Here is an 18,709-nt window from a genome sequence, read left to right as displayed (position 1 = left end):
TTCTTGTACATAGGAGGTAGTATTATAGTAGTTATATTCTTGTACATAGGAGGTAGTATTATAGTAGTTATATTCTTGTACATAGGAGCAGTATTATAGTAGTTATATTCTTGTACATAGGAGCAGTATTATAGTAGTTATATTCTTGTACATAGGAGGTAGTATTATAGTAGTTATATTCTTGTACATAGGAGTAATATTATAGTAGTTATATTCTTGTACATAGGAGTAGTATTATAGTAGTTATATTCTTGTACATAGGAGGTAGTATTATAGTAGTTATATTCTTGTACATAGTAGTATTATAGTAGTTATATTCTTGTACATAGGAGGTAGTATTATAGTAGTTATATTCTTGTACATAGGAGGTAGTATTATAGTAGTTATATTCTTGTACATAGGAGGTAGTATTATAGTAGTTATATTCTTGTACATAGGAGCAGTATTATAGTAGTTATATTCTTGTACATAGGAGCAGTATTATAGTAGTTATATTCTTGTACATAGGAGGTAGTATTATAGTAGTTATATTCTTGTACATAGGAGCAGTATTATAGTAGTTATATTCTTGTACATAGGAGGTAGTATTATAGTAGTTATATTCTTGTACATAGGAGCAGTATTATAGTAGTTATATTCTTGTACATAGGAGGTAGTATTATAGTAGTTATATTATTGTACATAGGAGTAGTATTATAGTAGTTATATTCTTGTACATAGGAGCAGTATTATAGTAGTTATATTCTTGTACATAGGAGTAGTATTATAGTAGTTATATTCTTGTACATAGGAGGTAGTATTATAGTAGTTATATTATTGTACATAGGAGTAGTATTATAGTAGTTATATTCTTGTACATAGGAGGTAGTATTATAGTAGTTATATTCTTGTACATAGGAGTAGTATTATAGTAGTTATTCTTGTACATAGGAGCAGTATTATAGTAGTTATATTCTTGTACATAGGAGCAGTATTATAGTAGATATATTCTTGTACATAGGAGGTATTATAGTAGTTATATTCTTGTACATAGGAGCAGTATTATAGTAGTTATATTCTTGTACATAGGAGCAGTATTATAGTAGTTATATTCTTGTACATAGGAGGTAGTATTATAGTAGTTATATTCTTGTACATAGGAGCAGTATTATAGTAGTTATATTCTTGTACATAGGAGGTAGTATTATAGTAGTTATATTCTTGTACATAGGAGGTAGTATTATAGTAGTTATATTCTTGTACATAGGGGGTGGTATTATAGTAGTTATATTCTTGTACATAGGAGTAGTATTATAGTAGTTATATTCTTGTACATAGGAGTAGTATTATAGTAGTTATATTCTTGTACATAGGAGTAGTATTATAGTAGATATATTCTTGTACATAGTAGTATTATAGTAGTTATATTCTTGTACATAGGAGGTAGTATTATAGTAGTTATATTCTTGTACATAGGGGGTAGTATTATAGTAGTTATATTCTTGTACATAGGAGCAGTATTATAGTAGTTTTATTCTTGTACATAGGAGCAGTATTATAGTAGTTATATTCTTGTACATAGGAGTAGTATTATAGTAGTTATATTCTTGTACATAGGGAGTAGTATTATAGTAGTTATATTCTTGTACATAGGAGGTAGTATTATAGTAGTTATATTCTTGTACATAGGAGGTAGTATTATAGTAGTTATATTCTTGTACATAGGAGGTAGTATTATAGTAGTTATATTCTTGTACATAGGAGTAGTATTATAGTAGTTATATTCTTGTACATAGGAGCAGTATTATAGTAGTTATATTCTTGTATATAGGAGTAGTATTATAGTAGTTATATTCTTGTACATAGGAGTAGTATTATAATAGTTATATTCTTGTACATAGGAGTAGTATTATAGTAGTTATATTCTTGTACATAGGAGTAGTATTATAGTAGTTATATTCTTGTACATAGGGGGCGGTATTATAGTAATTATCACTCAGTAATTCCTGTCTCTTCTCTGGTCTCAGTCTCTTGTCTAATTGGACTTTTGTCCTTGAAGACCTTCATGCCGCTTTGCTCAAGATCTTTCCTGCTGTGACGGTTGAGGAATGGATGGAGGAACATTTGCTTCCCTATTACTTGCAACTTCAACAACTACTACAAGACCTTAATTCTGCCTTGGAGAACCAGACATAGACCCGTCTTTACCATCAAGCACCTGTTACTGAGCCTTTGTCATGATTTTGTATCTGAAGAAATTTGTATTTCAGGTTTATTATTTCCATTGCCGCACAGAAAAGCTTTATGTATTTTCAATTACTAGGTGTTATTCTCTAGCCACATCCAGAGCTGCAATCATAGTTCTAATGGTTGCCACTTGAAATTTGTCAGCACTTTGCACCTTTCATTGCACTCAATGCATACATTGGACCGGCAGGGAAATTTAAGTGGAGAGTGGAGAGAGTTTACTAGGTAACCATTAGAATTCTGAGTACAGCTTTGGAAGTGACTGGAGGATAAAAGATTCAGCGCGAGGTGTTTGCAGAGTGTTTGTAAATTGTCATTATTTTACTCTACAATCAAATTTTATTACTTTGTGCTAATGATAAAGAAATTGTGACGGAAACCAAGATTACAGATTTCTCTATAACTGTCTGATAATGAAGAATATCCAAAAAGGTGGAACTTCTCAATAATGGCAAAAGTAATATAATTGTATACAGTGTATAACGGTCACTGTATATACTCCAGAACTTCTACCTCCTGTAATTGTACAAGGTCATGACTGCCAGTGTAGAGTAAAACACCAACCCAGTGCCCGATGTGCAACATATAGTCACTGTGTACATACATTACATGACTTATCCTGTATTATACTCCAGAGCTGCGCTCACTATTCTGCTGGTGCAGTCACTGTGTACATACATTACATCACTTATCCTGTATTATACCCCAGAGCTGCGCTCACTATTCTGCTGGTGCAGTCACCGTGTACATACATTACATCACTTATCCTGTATTATACCCCAGAGCTGCGCTCACTATTCTGCTGGTGCAGTCACCGTGTACATACATTACATCACTTATCCTGTATTATACCCCAGAGCTGCGCTCACTATTCTGCTGGTGCAGTCACCGTGTACATACATTACATCACTTATCCTGTATTATACCCCAGAGCTGCGCTCACTATTCTGCTGGTGCAGTCACCGTGTACATACATTACATCACTTATCCTGTATTATACCCCAGAGCTGCGCTCACTATTCTGCTGGTGCAGTCACCGTGTACATACATTACATCACTTATCCTGTATTATACCCCAGAGCTGCGCTCACTATTCTGCTGGTGCAGTCACCGTGTACATACATTACATCACTTATCCTGTATTATACCCCAGAGCTGCGCTCACTATTCTGCTGGTGCAGTCACCGTGTACATACATTACATCACTTATCCTGTATTATACCCCAGAGCTGCGCTCACTATTCTGCTGGTGCAGTCACCGTGTACATACATTACATCACTTATCCTGTATTATACCCCAGAGCTGCGCTCACTATTCTGCTGGTGCAGTCACCGTGTACATACATTACATCACTTATCCTGTATTATACCCCAGAGCTGCGCTCACTATTCTGCTGGTGCAGTCACCGTGTACATACATTACATCACTTATCCTGTATTATACCCCAGAGCTGCGCTCACTATTCTGCTGGTGCAGTCACCGTGTACATACATTACATCACTTATCCTGTATTATACCCCAGAGCTGCGCTCACTATTCTGCTGGTGCAGTCACCGTGTACATACATTACATCACTTATCCTGTATTATACCCCAGAGCTGCGCTCACTATTCTGCTGGTACAGTCACCGTGTACATACATTACATCACTTATCCTGTATTATACCCCAGAGCTGCGCTCACTATTCTGCTGGTGCAGACACCGTGTACATACATTACATCACTTATCCTGTATTATACCCCAGAGCTGCGCTCACTATTCTGCTGGTGCAGTCACCGTGTACATACATTACATCACTTATCCTGTATTATACCCCAGAGCTGCGCTCACTATTCTGCTGGTGCAGTCACCGTGTACATACATTACATCACTTATCCTGTATTATACCCCAGAGCTGCGCTCACTATTCTGCTGGTGCAGTCACCGTGTACATACATTACATCACTTATCCTGTATTATACTCCAGAGCTGCGCTCACTATTCTGCTGGTGCAGTCACCGTGTACATACATTACATCACTTATCCTGTATTATACTCCAGAGCTGCGCTCACTATTCTGCTGGTACAGTCACCGTGTACATACATTACATCACTTATCCTGTATTATACTCCAGAGCTGCGCTCACTATTCTGCTGGTACAGTCACCGTGTACATACATTACATCACTTATCCTGTATTATACTCCAGAGCTGCGCTCACTATTCTGCTGGTACAGTCACCGTGTACATACATTACATCACTTATCCTGTATTATACTCCAGAGCTGCGCTCACTATTCTGCTGGTACAGTCACCGTGTACATACATTACATCACTTATCCTGTATTATACTCCAGAGCTGCGCTCACTATTCTGCTGGTGCAGTCACCGTGTACATACATTACATTACTTATCCTGTATTATACCCCAGAGCTGCGCTCACTATTCTGCTGGTGCAGTCACCGTGTACATACATTATATTACTTATCCTGTATTATACTCCAGAGCTGCGCTCACCATACATTCTATCTTACAACCCGCTGCCCCTTTTATATTATGGTAAATCACATACAGATGATTACAAGCTTGCTGACGGTTTCCATTAGCACCAGCAGTGTTGTGGTTTCCTACATGTGACTGGGACTGATCTGTATTTCCGGGTTCGGCCGCCATTAGTGCAGTTTAGTGACTGTGGCCCCTCGGTCAGTTCATGTATCAGGATTCCTGGAGCCCAGTAACACTGAGGGGATATCGGTGGCCATTCCTATGGATAATCCCTTTAAGTCCTAGCGTGTGCAGAGTCTTATGTCTGGTTCAGGTACTGAGGGGGCGGAGCTTGACCACACTGACTTCCTGTGACATGCTCCGCCCTCTCACTAGTCATAATGTGATCTATCAGGTTTATCTGGAGCGTCCCTTTAATTTTAGTAGAAAATTTACCGGGACTTTCCACGACTCTACGCAGAAGACGACATCGCTGTGAGGTTTTCTCTCCCGTCACCATCTTATAGTTTATTTATTGTATAAAAAACAGAATACAGGACACGAAGACAAAGCAGCGGCTTCAAGTAATCGACAAGAACATACACAAGACGTCACGTGGGGCGTCCTGAGGCTCCTCCAGAACTTAGGCCTCATCTTCACTGCTCAAGGCCCGACCCCCCCATAACTCAAGTGCACCGACCCTGATCACCACACAACCCTATGAAGGGCCAGGACTAGTCCACCTGCGTCACGGGGGAGTCCCACATGGACCGGAGCCCTAGACAGAAGAATCCAGAATCTTCCATTCTGTCCGAGGACACCTGATAATCCGGAATATCCAAAAAGTCCATCATAACCTCTTCTCTATAGCAATGGCCCAACCACTGCTTAAAGGGACACCACCATGACAGAAGCCACGCCCCCACCTCACAGCACAGCAGGAAGGTCTCGCTTTACAGCCTGTCATAATATCATCGGACCCTTTACAATGATTCTCCTTTCTTTAGCCCACTTGTCCCCAATCTGTTGCTTTCCAGCTGTTGCAAAACTGCACATAGCTGAGATTCATAACCTGCGGCAGGTTGTCGGGGAATGCTGGGGCTTGTAGTCCTGCCAGAACTGGACTTCATATCTTTGGGAACACTAAGGATGGTGAGAGGAGCCAAAAAGCAGCAACAATCTGCATTACAGCACATAGGGAGGCTGTTTACAGCAGCCGTAAAGTGAGACTTCGTCCTATAGATGAGTATATTACTATGTATTGTGTATAGATACGTGATAACTGAGGATATGAGAGTCATTGTTACTGTCTCTTTAATGTATGGACTAGGGCGTGTCTATGATGGCCACTCCCACTACCGCCCCTCGCAGGGCGTGTCTATGATGGCCACTCCCACTACCGCCCCTCGCAGGGCGACATTCACCATTACAGACGCTCTGGCCAATGTCCGGCCACCAAGATAAAATCTGGACGGTCAAGAGGGTAGGTGGTGTCCACAGGACCAGTGGTCGGTCAAAAGTGGACATCCCCTTTAAGTACCTTTATATTGCCTTAAAGCTGCAGCAGACAATACAGAATTAGAATAATAAATGTATTCAGACTCAGTTATGGGCTAGGTCTTTGTGGCTACTTCTGCCACCCTTAATGGGAGTGTCACCAGAAGTCACTGCAACACCCCAGCCCGCAGACAGATGGGTTAGGGTCACTGAAATGGTAAAATTCTGGCTGCCTGCAGTCACCACTAGAGGGCGCTCGCTGTATACTAGTTTATCACTGAGCGCCCTCTAGTAGTATTTTGCTACTTGAGGGGAGTTTGGAGCTTTGAGACCCCTGAATCCTGATCAGTCAACACTTGGAATGTCCAATACCCAATATACGAGGAATGCAACTTCATAGTATCACATATTCATTATTAAAGGTGGTGGACCCTCTTTTAAAGGGATATTTTCCTTTTACCGCATTAAAGGGATCCTATCAGTCAGACTCAATTTTTTGTAGGTACCACGTCAGAATAGCCTTAAGAAAGGCTATTTGTCTGCTACATTTTGTTGTCTTCTCCGCGCCGCCGTTCCATAGGAATCCCGGTTCTTGTCGGTATGCTAATTAGCTCTCTCGCCGCACTGGGGGTGGGGCCCAGCGCTTAGACAGCACTGGGGACGTCCCCAATGCTGCGAGAGAACTCTCCAGCAGCGTCATCTTCAGCCTCTTCTTCCGGCGGTGGCTCGTAACTTCTAAGGCCTCTGGCAGAGCAGACTGCACATGTCTACAGGCTACGAGAAAATGGCCGCTTACAATACTGTGCAAGCGGCCATTTTCTCGTGGCCTGTGGGCATGCAGAGTCTAATCTGCCCGAGGTCTTAGAAGTTACAAGCCACCGCCAGAAGAAGAGGCTGAAGATGACGCTGCTGGAGAGAGATCTCTCGCAGAATTGGGGACGCCCCCAGTGCTGTCTGAGCGCTAGGAGGCTGAAGAGGAGGCGGCGCTAAAGAGAGTTCTCTGGCAGCATTGGGCCCGCCCCCGTGCTGTCTGAGCGCTGGGGCACGCCCCCAGTGCTGTGAGAGCTAATTTACATACCGACAAGAACCGGGATTGTAGGCGAACGGCGGCGCGGAGAAGACGACGAAAGGTAGGAGAAGAATAGACTTTCTTAAGGCAATTCTGACGTGGTACCTAGAAAAAAATTGTGTCTGACTAATAGGATCCCTTTAAGAACAGCTGTAGACCTCATGCACCAAAAGCAGCTCTGATAATAAGAGACTTCCCAAAAATTAGCCTGCGCATGTACCGCAACACGTACCGCAAAGTCGCCACCATTCTCGGTAGTCATTGTGTTATAGAACAAGTTATTATGGAGGCATCATGTAATCAAGCAAGCAGACGAGGGGTTAATCCCCAATTAGGCCAACAGCGCCCCTCTGGTCTATGGCTGAGTGTTGTAACGTGGATGTGGCTAAGCTGCAATACCAAACAAAGCCTATGGACCAGGGGGGCGCCGTCTCTGTACAAATGGAATGAAAACACTTTAGGTACCGTAGAAGTTTCCAAGAAAGTCGCTCTAACGCAAAAAAAATCTAAAATATCCAAAAATGTTTCTTTGGCGGAGCAGCGAGCGTTCTGTGGATCCAGAAGAAGACATTGACGACTAACACTGAGTCTTCTGGAATAAATAAATACTTGGAGGTCCCGGAGGTCGCAGAAGACGGAGCGACGAGATAGTGCAAGGCTAAAACGCAGTAAAAAACTAAAAATTTCCCAACATGTTTCTTTGGTCGTTGCGAAGGCCGAGGATCGGGAATACGGTGGTGGCTCCACATTAGTGTCAGCTCATTTATCATCCAGAGTCTCCTCGCTGTCGCTGCTCTCCTCATCGATTCGAGAGTGGAATCCTGCCAGGTCCAGATCCAAGAAGGTGGTCAGAAGTTTCGCCACCGCTTCTACATCACTGATGGAGAGTCAAGAATTAGAATCAGAAGAGGAACCTCAAAGGTCTCAAGTAGGCCAAAGGGTTCCTTGAAGAACTTACCTTCTACCACCTAAGACTGCGCTCTGTGTAAGTGGGTGGGAGATTCCCGTCACAAGACGCAGGACGATGAGGTAGCCCTTGCCGAAGTATCGTACCTTCTCCTCCTCAACGTTCACGTCTCGGATCTCTTTGATGAGGACCACCACTAGGAGAGGACAGATCTTATAAGTGAGCACCATGTCCATGGAGGTCCATTAAGAATGCCATCACTCCATGGTCATTGTCATGTGGAGGTCCACCAAGAACATCACAGTCCATAGTCAATGTCATGTGGAGGTCCACCAAGAATGTCATCAGTCCATGGTCACTGTCATGCAGAGGTCCACCAAGAACACCATCAGTCCATGGTCATTGTAATGTGGAAGTGGACCAAGAACACAATCAGTCTATCGTCAATGTCCTGTAGCGGTCCGCCAAGAACCTCATCAGCCCATGGTCAATGTCATGTGGAGGTCCACCAAGAACGTCATCAGTCCATCATCAATGTCATGTGGAGGTCCACCAAGTACCTCATCAGTCCATCATCAATGTCATGTGGAGGTCCACCAAGAACCTCATCAGCCCATGGTCAATGTTATGTGGAGGTCCACCAAGAACGTCATCAGCCCATGGCCATTGTCATGTGGAGGTCCACCAAGGACCTCATCAGCCCATGGTCAATGTCATGTGGAGGTCCACCAAGAACGTCATCAGTCTATGGTCAATATCATGTGGAGGTCCACCAAGACGATCATTAGCCCATGGTCAATGTCACGTGGAGGTCCACCAAGAACGTCATCAGTCCATGGTCATTGTCATGCGGAGGTCCACCAAGATATTCATCACATACAACCAGACTCATCACTTACCTTGCTCTTCGCCTCCCTTACAAAACGTGAGTATTTTCTTGTAGAGGTTGAAGGTCTTCAGGATGGTTTTCCCGGCCTTCTTGTCAAATATAGCTTCCTGAGAGAGAGGAGAACGTCAACGTAATGGATGGGAAGGCCAAAGCACGTGCCATTATGGAGCCCTCAACGTCTACAGCAAAAAACTCAGGAACTGGGTTGTCAAACCTCAACCCAACAAAGTCACTTCTGACAACATCTACAGGCAAGTGGGACAACAAGAGTCAGGAGTCGTAGCTCTGGGCTTACCTCCCATTCTTCAAGATTCTGAAGAGCCACAAACAGGCAGCCGGCCACATAAAACAACTTCCATGCCCAGGAATCTAGAGATGGAAGAAAACATGTAGAATGATAAGACACCAGGCCAAAAAGCCTCAGAGGACAACCCAAGTCCATCAGAAGACTATTCAGATACAAGGACTGGTAGATAAAACCTACAGATAGAGGTGTAAAGTCTAGGGGGCTTAGAAGACCCAAGAGCTGGAGACATGGACAGAGCGAGCCAAGAAGACCAGCGCAAGGTCATTGACCAACAGATGTCTACGGTGGCCCTAAGGAATTACAGAAATTCTAGGAGGGCCAAAGGTCTTGTGTCTAAGCTTCAGCAATGGCTGGTGGACTACAAGAGACGTCCTCAGCTCCACACATAGCCGTCACCACGTCCCACCACATGACAAGTGAGCCAAGGTGGACAACCAAGACCCAAAGAACTGCGCATGTTTCCCACGGCATCGAGCTCCATGGGGCACTGGGGGGGGGGGGACATAGTTTTTCCACTATCAAACTTTTTTATATACTAGTCAAGGTGGACTCTCGGGCTCCTCAGGACCTACCTGAACTGTAGTAGGCCGCAGCCAGGCCGACCGAGGAGATTCCTACGATGGAAGAAGAGGTGGAGATGTAAAAGATAATACGTCACATTTGATACCTTTATATTCTTTTATCACAGTTTGTACATGTTGGAGGACCAATGGTCACACCGGTACGCCTAAACGAAAGTGGAAACCATCAGCATGTAGCTGCTGATCGAGCCATGATCTATCCAGGAATCTTTATCAATCATGTTGTGTTCACAAGGCTGATCTGTGCGGGCTCTGACGGTCATAAACACTGTGTGGTCTTCAGGCCACTCAATCCACCTGCTTGCTGATGGTTTCCAATCCACTACTCACCCACTAACAGCGACCAGGAGCGGATACTGGGATTCCTCTTCAGGTGTAGGAAGGTCCCGCTGCGGCTTTCTACCTGCATGTACATGGCTGGGCCGGACCTGGAGGAGACAACGTGAGACGTAACACACTAAGAAGAAGAAGGAGATCAGGGGCCGGGCCACGGAGGGGGAGGACAGAGGTCTGGTCTAGATGCTCCAGGGTCACACTGAGGGTCCCCCAGGAAATAGACCGGGGTTCCCTCCACCTTTGGGTGTCCATTATTGTGTTAGGGTCTGGGCGCACTGGAGGATCCTCTGACACCCTCCTGGGCCGGTCCAGCACTGGTTCCAGATCTCAGGAATATACTCCACCCAAAAGCAGCGCAGACACCACCTATGGCCAGAACGGGAGGATCCCTGATGGTCCGAAAACTAAGGCCGACCACACACCTCAGAGCGGAGGGTCTCCTGTAGGAGGGGCCCCAAAATGGACGTCTATTCTAACAGTCTCGGCAGCCGAGTGTGCATGTTGTATATGGGCGGAGAAGACCAACAAGCCATCTATGTAATGTGAGGGGCTCTGTCACCTGGACCAACGACAACCCCCCCCCACACCAGACCTACAAAACACAACAAACCGGCAGCTGAGCCGCAACCTTTAGTGGAGACTGTCCGCAACATTTATTAGAAACGGAAGAAAATCCGACCACAAGAAAGTGACGGCGCAGGTCAGCGGGCGGGGGAGGGGGGGAGCGCAGGTCAGCGGGGGGGGGAGAGGGGGGTGCAGGTCAGCGGGCGGGGGAGGGGGGGGAGCGCAGGTCAGCGGGCGGGGGAGGGGGGGAGCGCAGGTCAGCGGGCGGGGGAGGGGGGGAGCGCAGGTCAGCGGGCGGGGGAGGGGGGGAGCGCAGGTCAGCGGGCGGGGGAGGGGGGGAGCGCAGGTCAGCGGGCGGGGGAGGGGGGAGCGCAGGTCAGCGGGCGGGGGAGGGGGGGGGAGCGCAGGTCAGCGGGCGGGGGAGGGGGGGAGCGCAGGTCAGCGGGCGGGGGAGGGGAGGGGAGGGGGGGGCGCGCAGGTCAGGGGAGGGGGGGGCGCAGGTCAGCGGGGGAGGGAGGAGGGGGGCGCAGGTCATGCGGGCGAGGAGGAGGGGGCGCAGGTCAGCGGGCCGGGGGAGGGAGGAGGGGGGCGCAGGTCAGCGGGCGGGGGAGGGAGGAGGGGGCGCAGGTCAGCGGGCGGGGGAGGGAGGAGGGGGGCGCAGGTCAGCGGGCGGGGGAGGGAGGAGGGGGGCGCAGGTCAGCGGGCGGGGGAGGGAGGAGGGGGGCGCAGGTCAGCGGGCGGGGGAGGGAGGAGGGGGGCGCAGGTCAGCGGGCGGGGAGGGAGGAGGGGGGCGCAGGTCAGCGGGGCGGGGAGGGAGGAGGGGGGCGCAGGTCAGCGGGCGGGGGAGGGAGGAGGGGGGCGCAGGTCAGCGGGCGGGGGAGGGAGGAGGGGGCGCAGGTCAGCGGGGAGGGGAGGAGGGGGGCGCAGGTCAGCGGGGGAGGGAGGAGGGGGGCGCAGGTCAGCGGGGGAGGGAGAGGGGGGCGCAGGTCAGCGGGGGAGGGAGGAGGGGGGCGCAGGTCAGCGGGGGAGGGAGGAGGGGGGCGCAGGTCAGCGGGGGGAGGGAGGAGGGGGGCGCAGGTCAGCGGGGGAGGGAGGAGGGGGGCGCAGGTCAGCGGGGGAGGGAGGAGGGGGGCGCAGGTCAGCGGGGGAGGGGAGGAGGGGGGCGCAGGTCAGCGGTGCAGACCCCGGGCGGCTCCTTTAAGGCCCTGCAGATTTCCCCCCCTCAGGAAACAAGGCTTACAGCTCGGAGAATGGGAAGAGAGAATAGAGAAGTGTCCGGGCCGCGGCTCCAGCCTGGGGAGAGGAAGAAGCAAGAAAACAGTCACAAAAATAACCCCTGCCCCCAATAACCCCCCTGGAGGAAGGAAACCTCAATACGGGGGGCTGGGGATGACAGACGACCATCACAGCACCGAGCAACGGGGACGACAACAGGGGCAGGAAGAGTCTCCCCATATGACCCTAGAATTATAGGCCTGGGAAAATCTAGAGGCGAGCGGGGGACCCCAAACTACAGCCCGGCGACCACGAGGGAGGGCAGAGAATGCTGGGACATGTAGTCCTACAGATATAAGGGGCTGCAGGACACAAAGTAACCAACACTGGAGACAATGTAACAAAACTGGCAGCTCAGCACAGAGGACAAGGCTGCAGCCCCAATATCTGCCTGACTCTTCTATAATAACACAAACATCACTGAGCTCCAGCACAGCCCGCGCCTCACACCGATACATGACATGTTACATATTACATACATGAGACATGACATACATGAGACCCTTTACCTTCCTGCCAGTGTCTCTGCACTTCCCCAGTACCGCCCGCGGCCGCAGGGCATTCTGGGACAGGGGATGACCCACCCAGGCCTCGCATTCATGACGCTATCCCAGCACCGACCACTAGGTGTCGCTGTTATTCCAGCATTTACCAATGCAGTGCTCTATATTTACTTGTCATACCCTCGGTGTACACTAGGTGGCTCTGTATGATAATTTCATAATGCGATACCAGTAGCGACCACTGGGTGACACAATCGTATACCTAGAGGCAGTAGAGGCATTAACATGGACATTCATTTAGCCATCCTGACGCTGGACACTAGATGGCGCTGTATCCATTCCCCCCCCCCCTTCCGGGTTCTCCTCAGGTCACACTCACAACGTTATACTGATTTCTAACACTAGACGGCGCCGCGTCACCAGAGCTCACATTACTACACACAGCAGCGGGTCATTCTGTGACTTGTGGTTCTTCAGTCCGCCTAGGGCTGGATCAGCTCTTACCCCCTCCTAGATGTGTGATGTGCTCTGCAGCGCCCCCATGACCAGCGCGGCTCTGCTCACTCCTGACTGCTCTATAACAGGAGACATTCTTCTCAGTCACTCATAGATGTCTATACGGAGTGGACTTCACAAAAATGGCCGCCACGTACAAGAGCTGAAGACGTGCGGAATGTAGTGACCAGAGGGGCGTGTCCGGGGCGGGGCTCTGCTTCTGATTGGCTCAGGGACTGTCACTCAACTCACAGAGGAGCGAGAGGCAGAATCGGATGTGAGAAGAGACGGAGACGGGAGAAGGAGAAGGAGCGAGACGGAGAGACAAAGGCGGAGGAGACCGAGGGGGAGACCGAGGAGGAGAGCGGAGCCCCGGCCTGACAGGCAGACATGAAGTGTGAGAACTGCACCAAGGCGGTGAGAGAGCCCGAGCTCATGTACCAGGCCACAGCCCGCTGTATACACCATATATACACTGTATACACACTGCGGAGCCTATAGAGAGAATATATACACTGCCGAGCCTATAGAGAGAATATATATACACTGCGGAGCCTATAGAGAGACTATATACACTGCCGAGCCTATAGAGAGGATATATATATACACTGCGGAGCCTATAGAGAGAATATATACACTGCCGAGCCTATAGAGAGAATATATATACACTGCGGAGCCTATAGAGAGGATATATATACACTGCGGAGCCTATAGAGAGGATATATATACACTGTGGAGCCTATAGAGAGAATATATACACTGCGAGCCCTATAGAGAGAATATATACACTGCCGAGCCTATAGAGAGGATATATATACACTGCGGAGCCTATAGAGAGAATATATATACACTGCCGAGCCTATAGAGAGGATATATATACACACTGCCGAGCCTATAGAGAGAATATATATACACTGCGGAGCCTATAGAGAGAATATATATACACTGCCGAGCCTATAGAGAGAATATATATACACTGCGGAGCCTATAGAGAGGATATATACACTGCCGAGCCTATAGAGAGGATATATATACACTGCCGAGCCTATAGAGAGAATATATATACACTGCGGAGCCTATAGAGAGAATATATATACACTGCCGAGCCTATAGAGAGGATATATATACACACTGCCGAGCCTATAGAGAGAATATGTATACACTGCGGAGCCTATAGAGAGAATATATATACACTGCCGAGCCTATAGAGAGAATATATATACACTGCGGAGCCTATAGAGAGGATATATACACTGCCGAGCCTATAGAGAGGATATATACACTGTGGAGCCTATAGAGAGTATATATACACTGCGGAGCCTATAGAGAGAATATATACACTGCCGAGCCTATAGAGAGTATATATACACTGCCGAGCCTATAGAGAGAATATATATACACTACCGAGCCTATAGAGAGAATATATATACACTGCGGAGCCTATAGAGAGAATATATACACTGCCGAGCCTATAGAGAGTATATATACACTGCCGAGCCTATAGAGAGAATATATATACACTACCGAGCCTATAGAGAGAATATATACACTGCCGAGCCTATAGAGAGAATATATATACACTGCGGAGCCTATAGAGAGAATATATATACACTGCGGAGCCTATAGAGAGAATATATACACTGCGGAGCCTATAGAGAGAAATATACACTGCGGAGCCTATAGAGAGGATATATACACTGCGGAGCCTATAGAGAGGATATATACACTGCGGAGCCTATAGAGAGGATATATATACACTGCGGAGCCTATAGAGAGTATATATATACACTGCGGAGCCTATAGAGAGTATATATACACTGCGGAGCCTATAGAGAGGATATATACACTGCCGAGCCTATAGAGAGAATATATATACACTGCCGAGCTATAGAGAGAATATATATACACTGCCGAGCCTATAGAGAGAATATATACACTGCCGAGCCTATAGAGAGGATATATACAGTGCGGAGCCTATAGAGAGGATATATACACTGCCGAGCCTATAGAGAGGATATATACACTGCCGAGCCTATAGAGAGGATATATACACTGCCGAGCCTATAGAGAGGATATATACACTGCCGAGCCTATAGAGAGGATATATACACTGCCGAGCCTATAGAGAGGATATATACACTGCCGAGCCTATAGAGAGGATATATACACTGCCGAGCCTATAGAGAGAATATATATACACTGCCGAGCTATAGAGAGAATATATATACACTGCCGAGCCTATAGAGAGAATATATACACTGCCGAGCCTATAGAGAGGATATATACAGTGCGGAGCCTATAGAGAGAATATATACACTGCCGAGCCTATAGAGAGGATATATACACTGCCGAGCCTATAGAGAGGATATATACACTGCCGAGCCTATAGAGAGGATATATACACTGCCGAGCCTATAGAGAGGATATATACACTGCCGAGCCTATAGAGAGGATATATACACTGCCGAGCCTATAGAGAGGATATATACACTGCCGAGCCTATAGAGAGGATATATACACTGCCGAGCCCATAGAGAGGATATATACACTGCGGAGCCCATAGAGAGAAATATATACACTGCGGAGCCCATAGAGAGGATATATACACTGCGGAGCCTATAGAGAGGATATATACACTGCGGAGCCTATAGAGATATAGAGAGGATATATATACACTGCGGAGCCTATAGAGAGACTATATACACTGCGGAGCCTATAGAGAGTATATATACACTGCGGAACCTATAGAGATATAGAGAGGATATATATACACTGCGGAGCCTATAGAGAGTATATATACACTGCGGAACCTATAGAGATATAGAGAGGATATATATACACTGCGGAGCCTATAGAGAGACTATATACACTGCGGAGCCTATAGAGAGGATATATACACTGCGGAGCCTATAGAGAGACTATATACACTGCCGAGCCTATAGAGAGGATATATACACTGCGGAGCCTATAGAGAGACTATATACACTGCCGAGCCTATAGAGAGGATATATACACTGCGGAGCCTATAGAGAGGATATATACACTGCCGAGCCTATAGAGAGGATATATACACTGCGGAGGCTATAGAGAGGATATATACACTGTGGAGCCTATAGAGAGGATATATACACTGCGGAGCCTATAGAGAGGATATATATATATACACTGCGGAGCCTATAGAGAGGAATATATATACACTGCGGAGCCCATAGAGAGTATATATACACTGCGGAGCCTATAGAGAGGATATATATACACTGCGGAGCCATAGAGAGTATATATACACTGCGAAGCCTATAGAGAGGATATATACACTGCCGAGCCTATAGAGAGGATATATACACTGCCGAGCCTATAGAGAGGATATATACACTGCAAAGCCTATAGGTGACATATATATGTGAGCACCCCAACCTAATGTACCAGGCCCAGAGCCTGCTGTATACCTCATCTATATACACTATATATATACACTGCAGAGCCTATAGAGACTATATATACACTGCGGAGCCTATAGGTGACCTATATGTGAGCACCCCGAGCTCATGTACCAGGCCACAGCCTGCTGTATACCTGATATATATATACACTGTATATACACTGCGGAGCCTATAGGTGACCTATAGAGAGTATATATACTGTGGAGCCTATAGGGTGATATATACACTCACTGGTCACTTTATTAGGTACACCACGCTAGTAACGGGTTGGACCCCCTTTTGCCTTCAGAACTGCCTCCATTCTTGGTGGCATAGATACAACAAGGTGCTGAAGCATTCCTCAGAGATTTTGGTCCATATTGACATGATGACATCACACAGTTGCAGTCGCAGATTTGTCGGCTGCACATCCATGATGCGAATCTCCCGTTCCACCACATCCCAAAGATGCTCCTCTATTGGATTGAGATCTGGTGACTTGTGGAGGCCATTGGAGTACAGTGAACTCATTGTCATGTTCAAGAAACCAGTCTGAGATGATTCCAGCTTTATGACATGGCATTGCATTATCCTGCTGAAAGTAGCCATCAGATGTTGGGTACATTGTGGTCAGAAAGGGATGGACATGGTCAGCAACAATACTCAGGTAGGCTTTGGCGTTGCAACGATGCTCAATTGGTACCAAGGGGCCCAAAGAGTGCCAAGAAAATATTCCCCACACCATGACACCACCACCACCAGCCTGAACCGTTACCGATACAAGGCAGGATGGATCCATGCTTTCATGTTGTTGACGCCAAATTCTGACCCTACCATCCGAATGTCGCAGCAGAAATCGAGACTCATCAGACCAGGCAACGTTTTTCCAATCTTCAATTGTCCAATTTCGATGAGCTTGTGCAAATTGTAGCCTCAGTTTCCTGTTCTTAGCTGAAAGGAGTGGCACCCGGTGTGGTCTTCTGCTGCTGTAGCCCATCTGTAGCCTCAAAGTTGGACGTACTGTGCGGCGTTCAGAGATGCTCTTCTGGCTACCTTGGGTGTAACGGGTGGCTATTTGAGTCACTGTTGCCTTTCTATCAGCTGGAACCAGTCTGGCCATTCTCCTCTGACCTCTGGCATCAACAACGCATTTCCGCCCCCCACAGAACTGCCGCTCACTGGATGTTTTTTCTTTTTCGGACCATTCTCTGTAAACCCTAGAGATGGTTGTGCGTGAAAATCCCAGTAGATCAGCAGTTTCTGAAATACTCAGACCAGCCCTTCTGGCACCAACAACCATGCCACGTTCAAAGGCACTCAAATCCCCTTTCTTCCCCCCCATACTGACGCTCGGTTTGAACTGCAGGAGATTGTCTTGACCATGTCTACATGCCTAAATGCACTGAGTTGCCGCCATGTGATTGGCTGATTAGAAATTAAGTGTTAACGAGCAGTTGGACAGGTGTGTACCTAATAAAGTGGCCGGTGAGTGTATGTGACTATAGAGAGTATATACACTGCGGAGCCTATAGGGTGATATATATGTGACTATAGAGAGTATATATACACTGCGGAGCCTATAGGGTGATATATATGTGACTATAGAGAGTATATATACACTGCGGAGCCTATAGGGTGATATATATGTGACTATAGAGAGTATATACACTGCGGAGCTATAGGGTGATATATATGTGACTATAGAAAGTATATATACACTGCGGAGCCTATAGGGTGATATATATGTGGACTATAGAGAGTATATATACACTGCGGAGCCTATAGGGTGATATATATGTGACTATAGAAAGTATATATACACTGCGGAGCCTATAGGGTGATATATATGTGACTATAGAGAGTATATACACTGCGGAGCCTATAGGTGACCTATATGTGACTATAGAGAGTATATATACACTGCGGAGCCTATAGGGTGATATATATGTGACTATAGAGAGTATATATACACTGCGGAGCCTATAGGTGACCTATATGTGACTATAGAGAGTATATATACACTGCGGAGCTATAGGGTGATATATATGTGACTATAGAGAGTATATATACACTGCGGAGCCTATAGGGTGATATATATGTGACTATAGAGAGTATAATACACTGCGGAGCCTATAGGGTGATATATATGTGACTATAGAGAGTATATATACACTGCG

General features: G+C 46.7%; 2 protein-coding genes across 2 annotated transcripts in view; one reads left to right on the top strand and one right to left on the bottom strand.

Moving 5' to 3' along the window:
- The window catches only part of HEXD (hexosaminidase D), a 42,392-nt gene extending 39,783 nt beyond the window's left edge, over positions 1–2,609 (top strand). The window contains exon 13 of the mRNA XM_075279311.1: positions 2,007–2,609. Within this exon, the coding sequence (XP_075135412.1) occupies positions 2,007–2,175 (169 nt within the window). The 3' untranslated portion in view covers positions 2,176–2,609. The remainder of the gene's footprint in view (positions 1–2,006) is intronic.
- Positions 2,610–6,974: 4,365 nt separating this feature from the next.
- On the bottom strand, positions 6,975–12,651 carry CYBC1 (cytochrome b-245 chaperone 1). The gene is made up of 7 exons (XM_075279319.1): positions 12,625–12,651; positions 10,271–10,368; positions 9,932–9,973; positions 9,348–9,421; positions 9,063–9,159; positions 8,215–8,359; positions 6,975–8,133 (listed from the first exon to the last, which is right to left on the bottom strand). Exons 2-7 carry the CDS (start codon positions 10,353–10,355, stop codon positions 8,016–8,018), a joined length of 561 nt encoding a protein of 186 aa, XP_075135420.1. The 5' UTR covers positions 10,356–10,368; positions 12,625–12,651; the 3' UTR covers positions 6,975–8,015.
- Between the last annotated feature and the right edge of the window lie 6,058 nt (positions 12,652–18,709).

Source organism: Leptodactylus fuscus, chromosome 6 (assembly GCF_031893055.1).
Source record: "Leptodactylus fuscus isolate aLepFus1 chromosome 6, aLepFus1.hap2, whole genome shotgun sequence".
In the NCBI taxonomy this organism is placed as follows: Eukaryota; Metazoa; Chordata; class Amphibia; order Anura; family Leptodactylidae; genus Leptodactylus; species Leptodactylus fuscus.
This window is presented reverse-complemented; position numbering and strand designations above follow the sequence as displayed.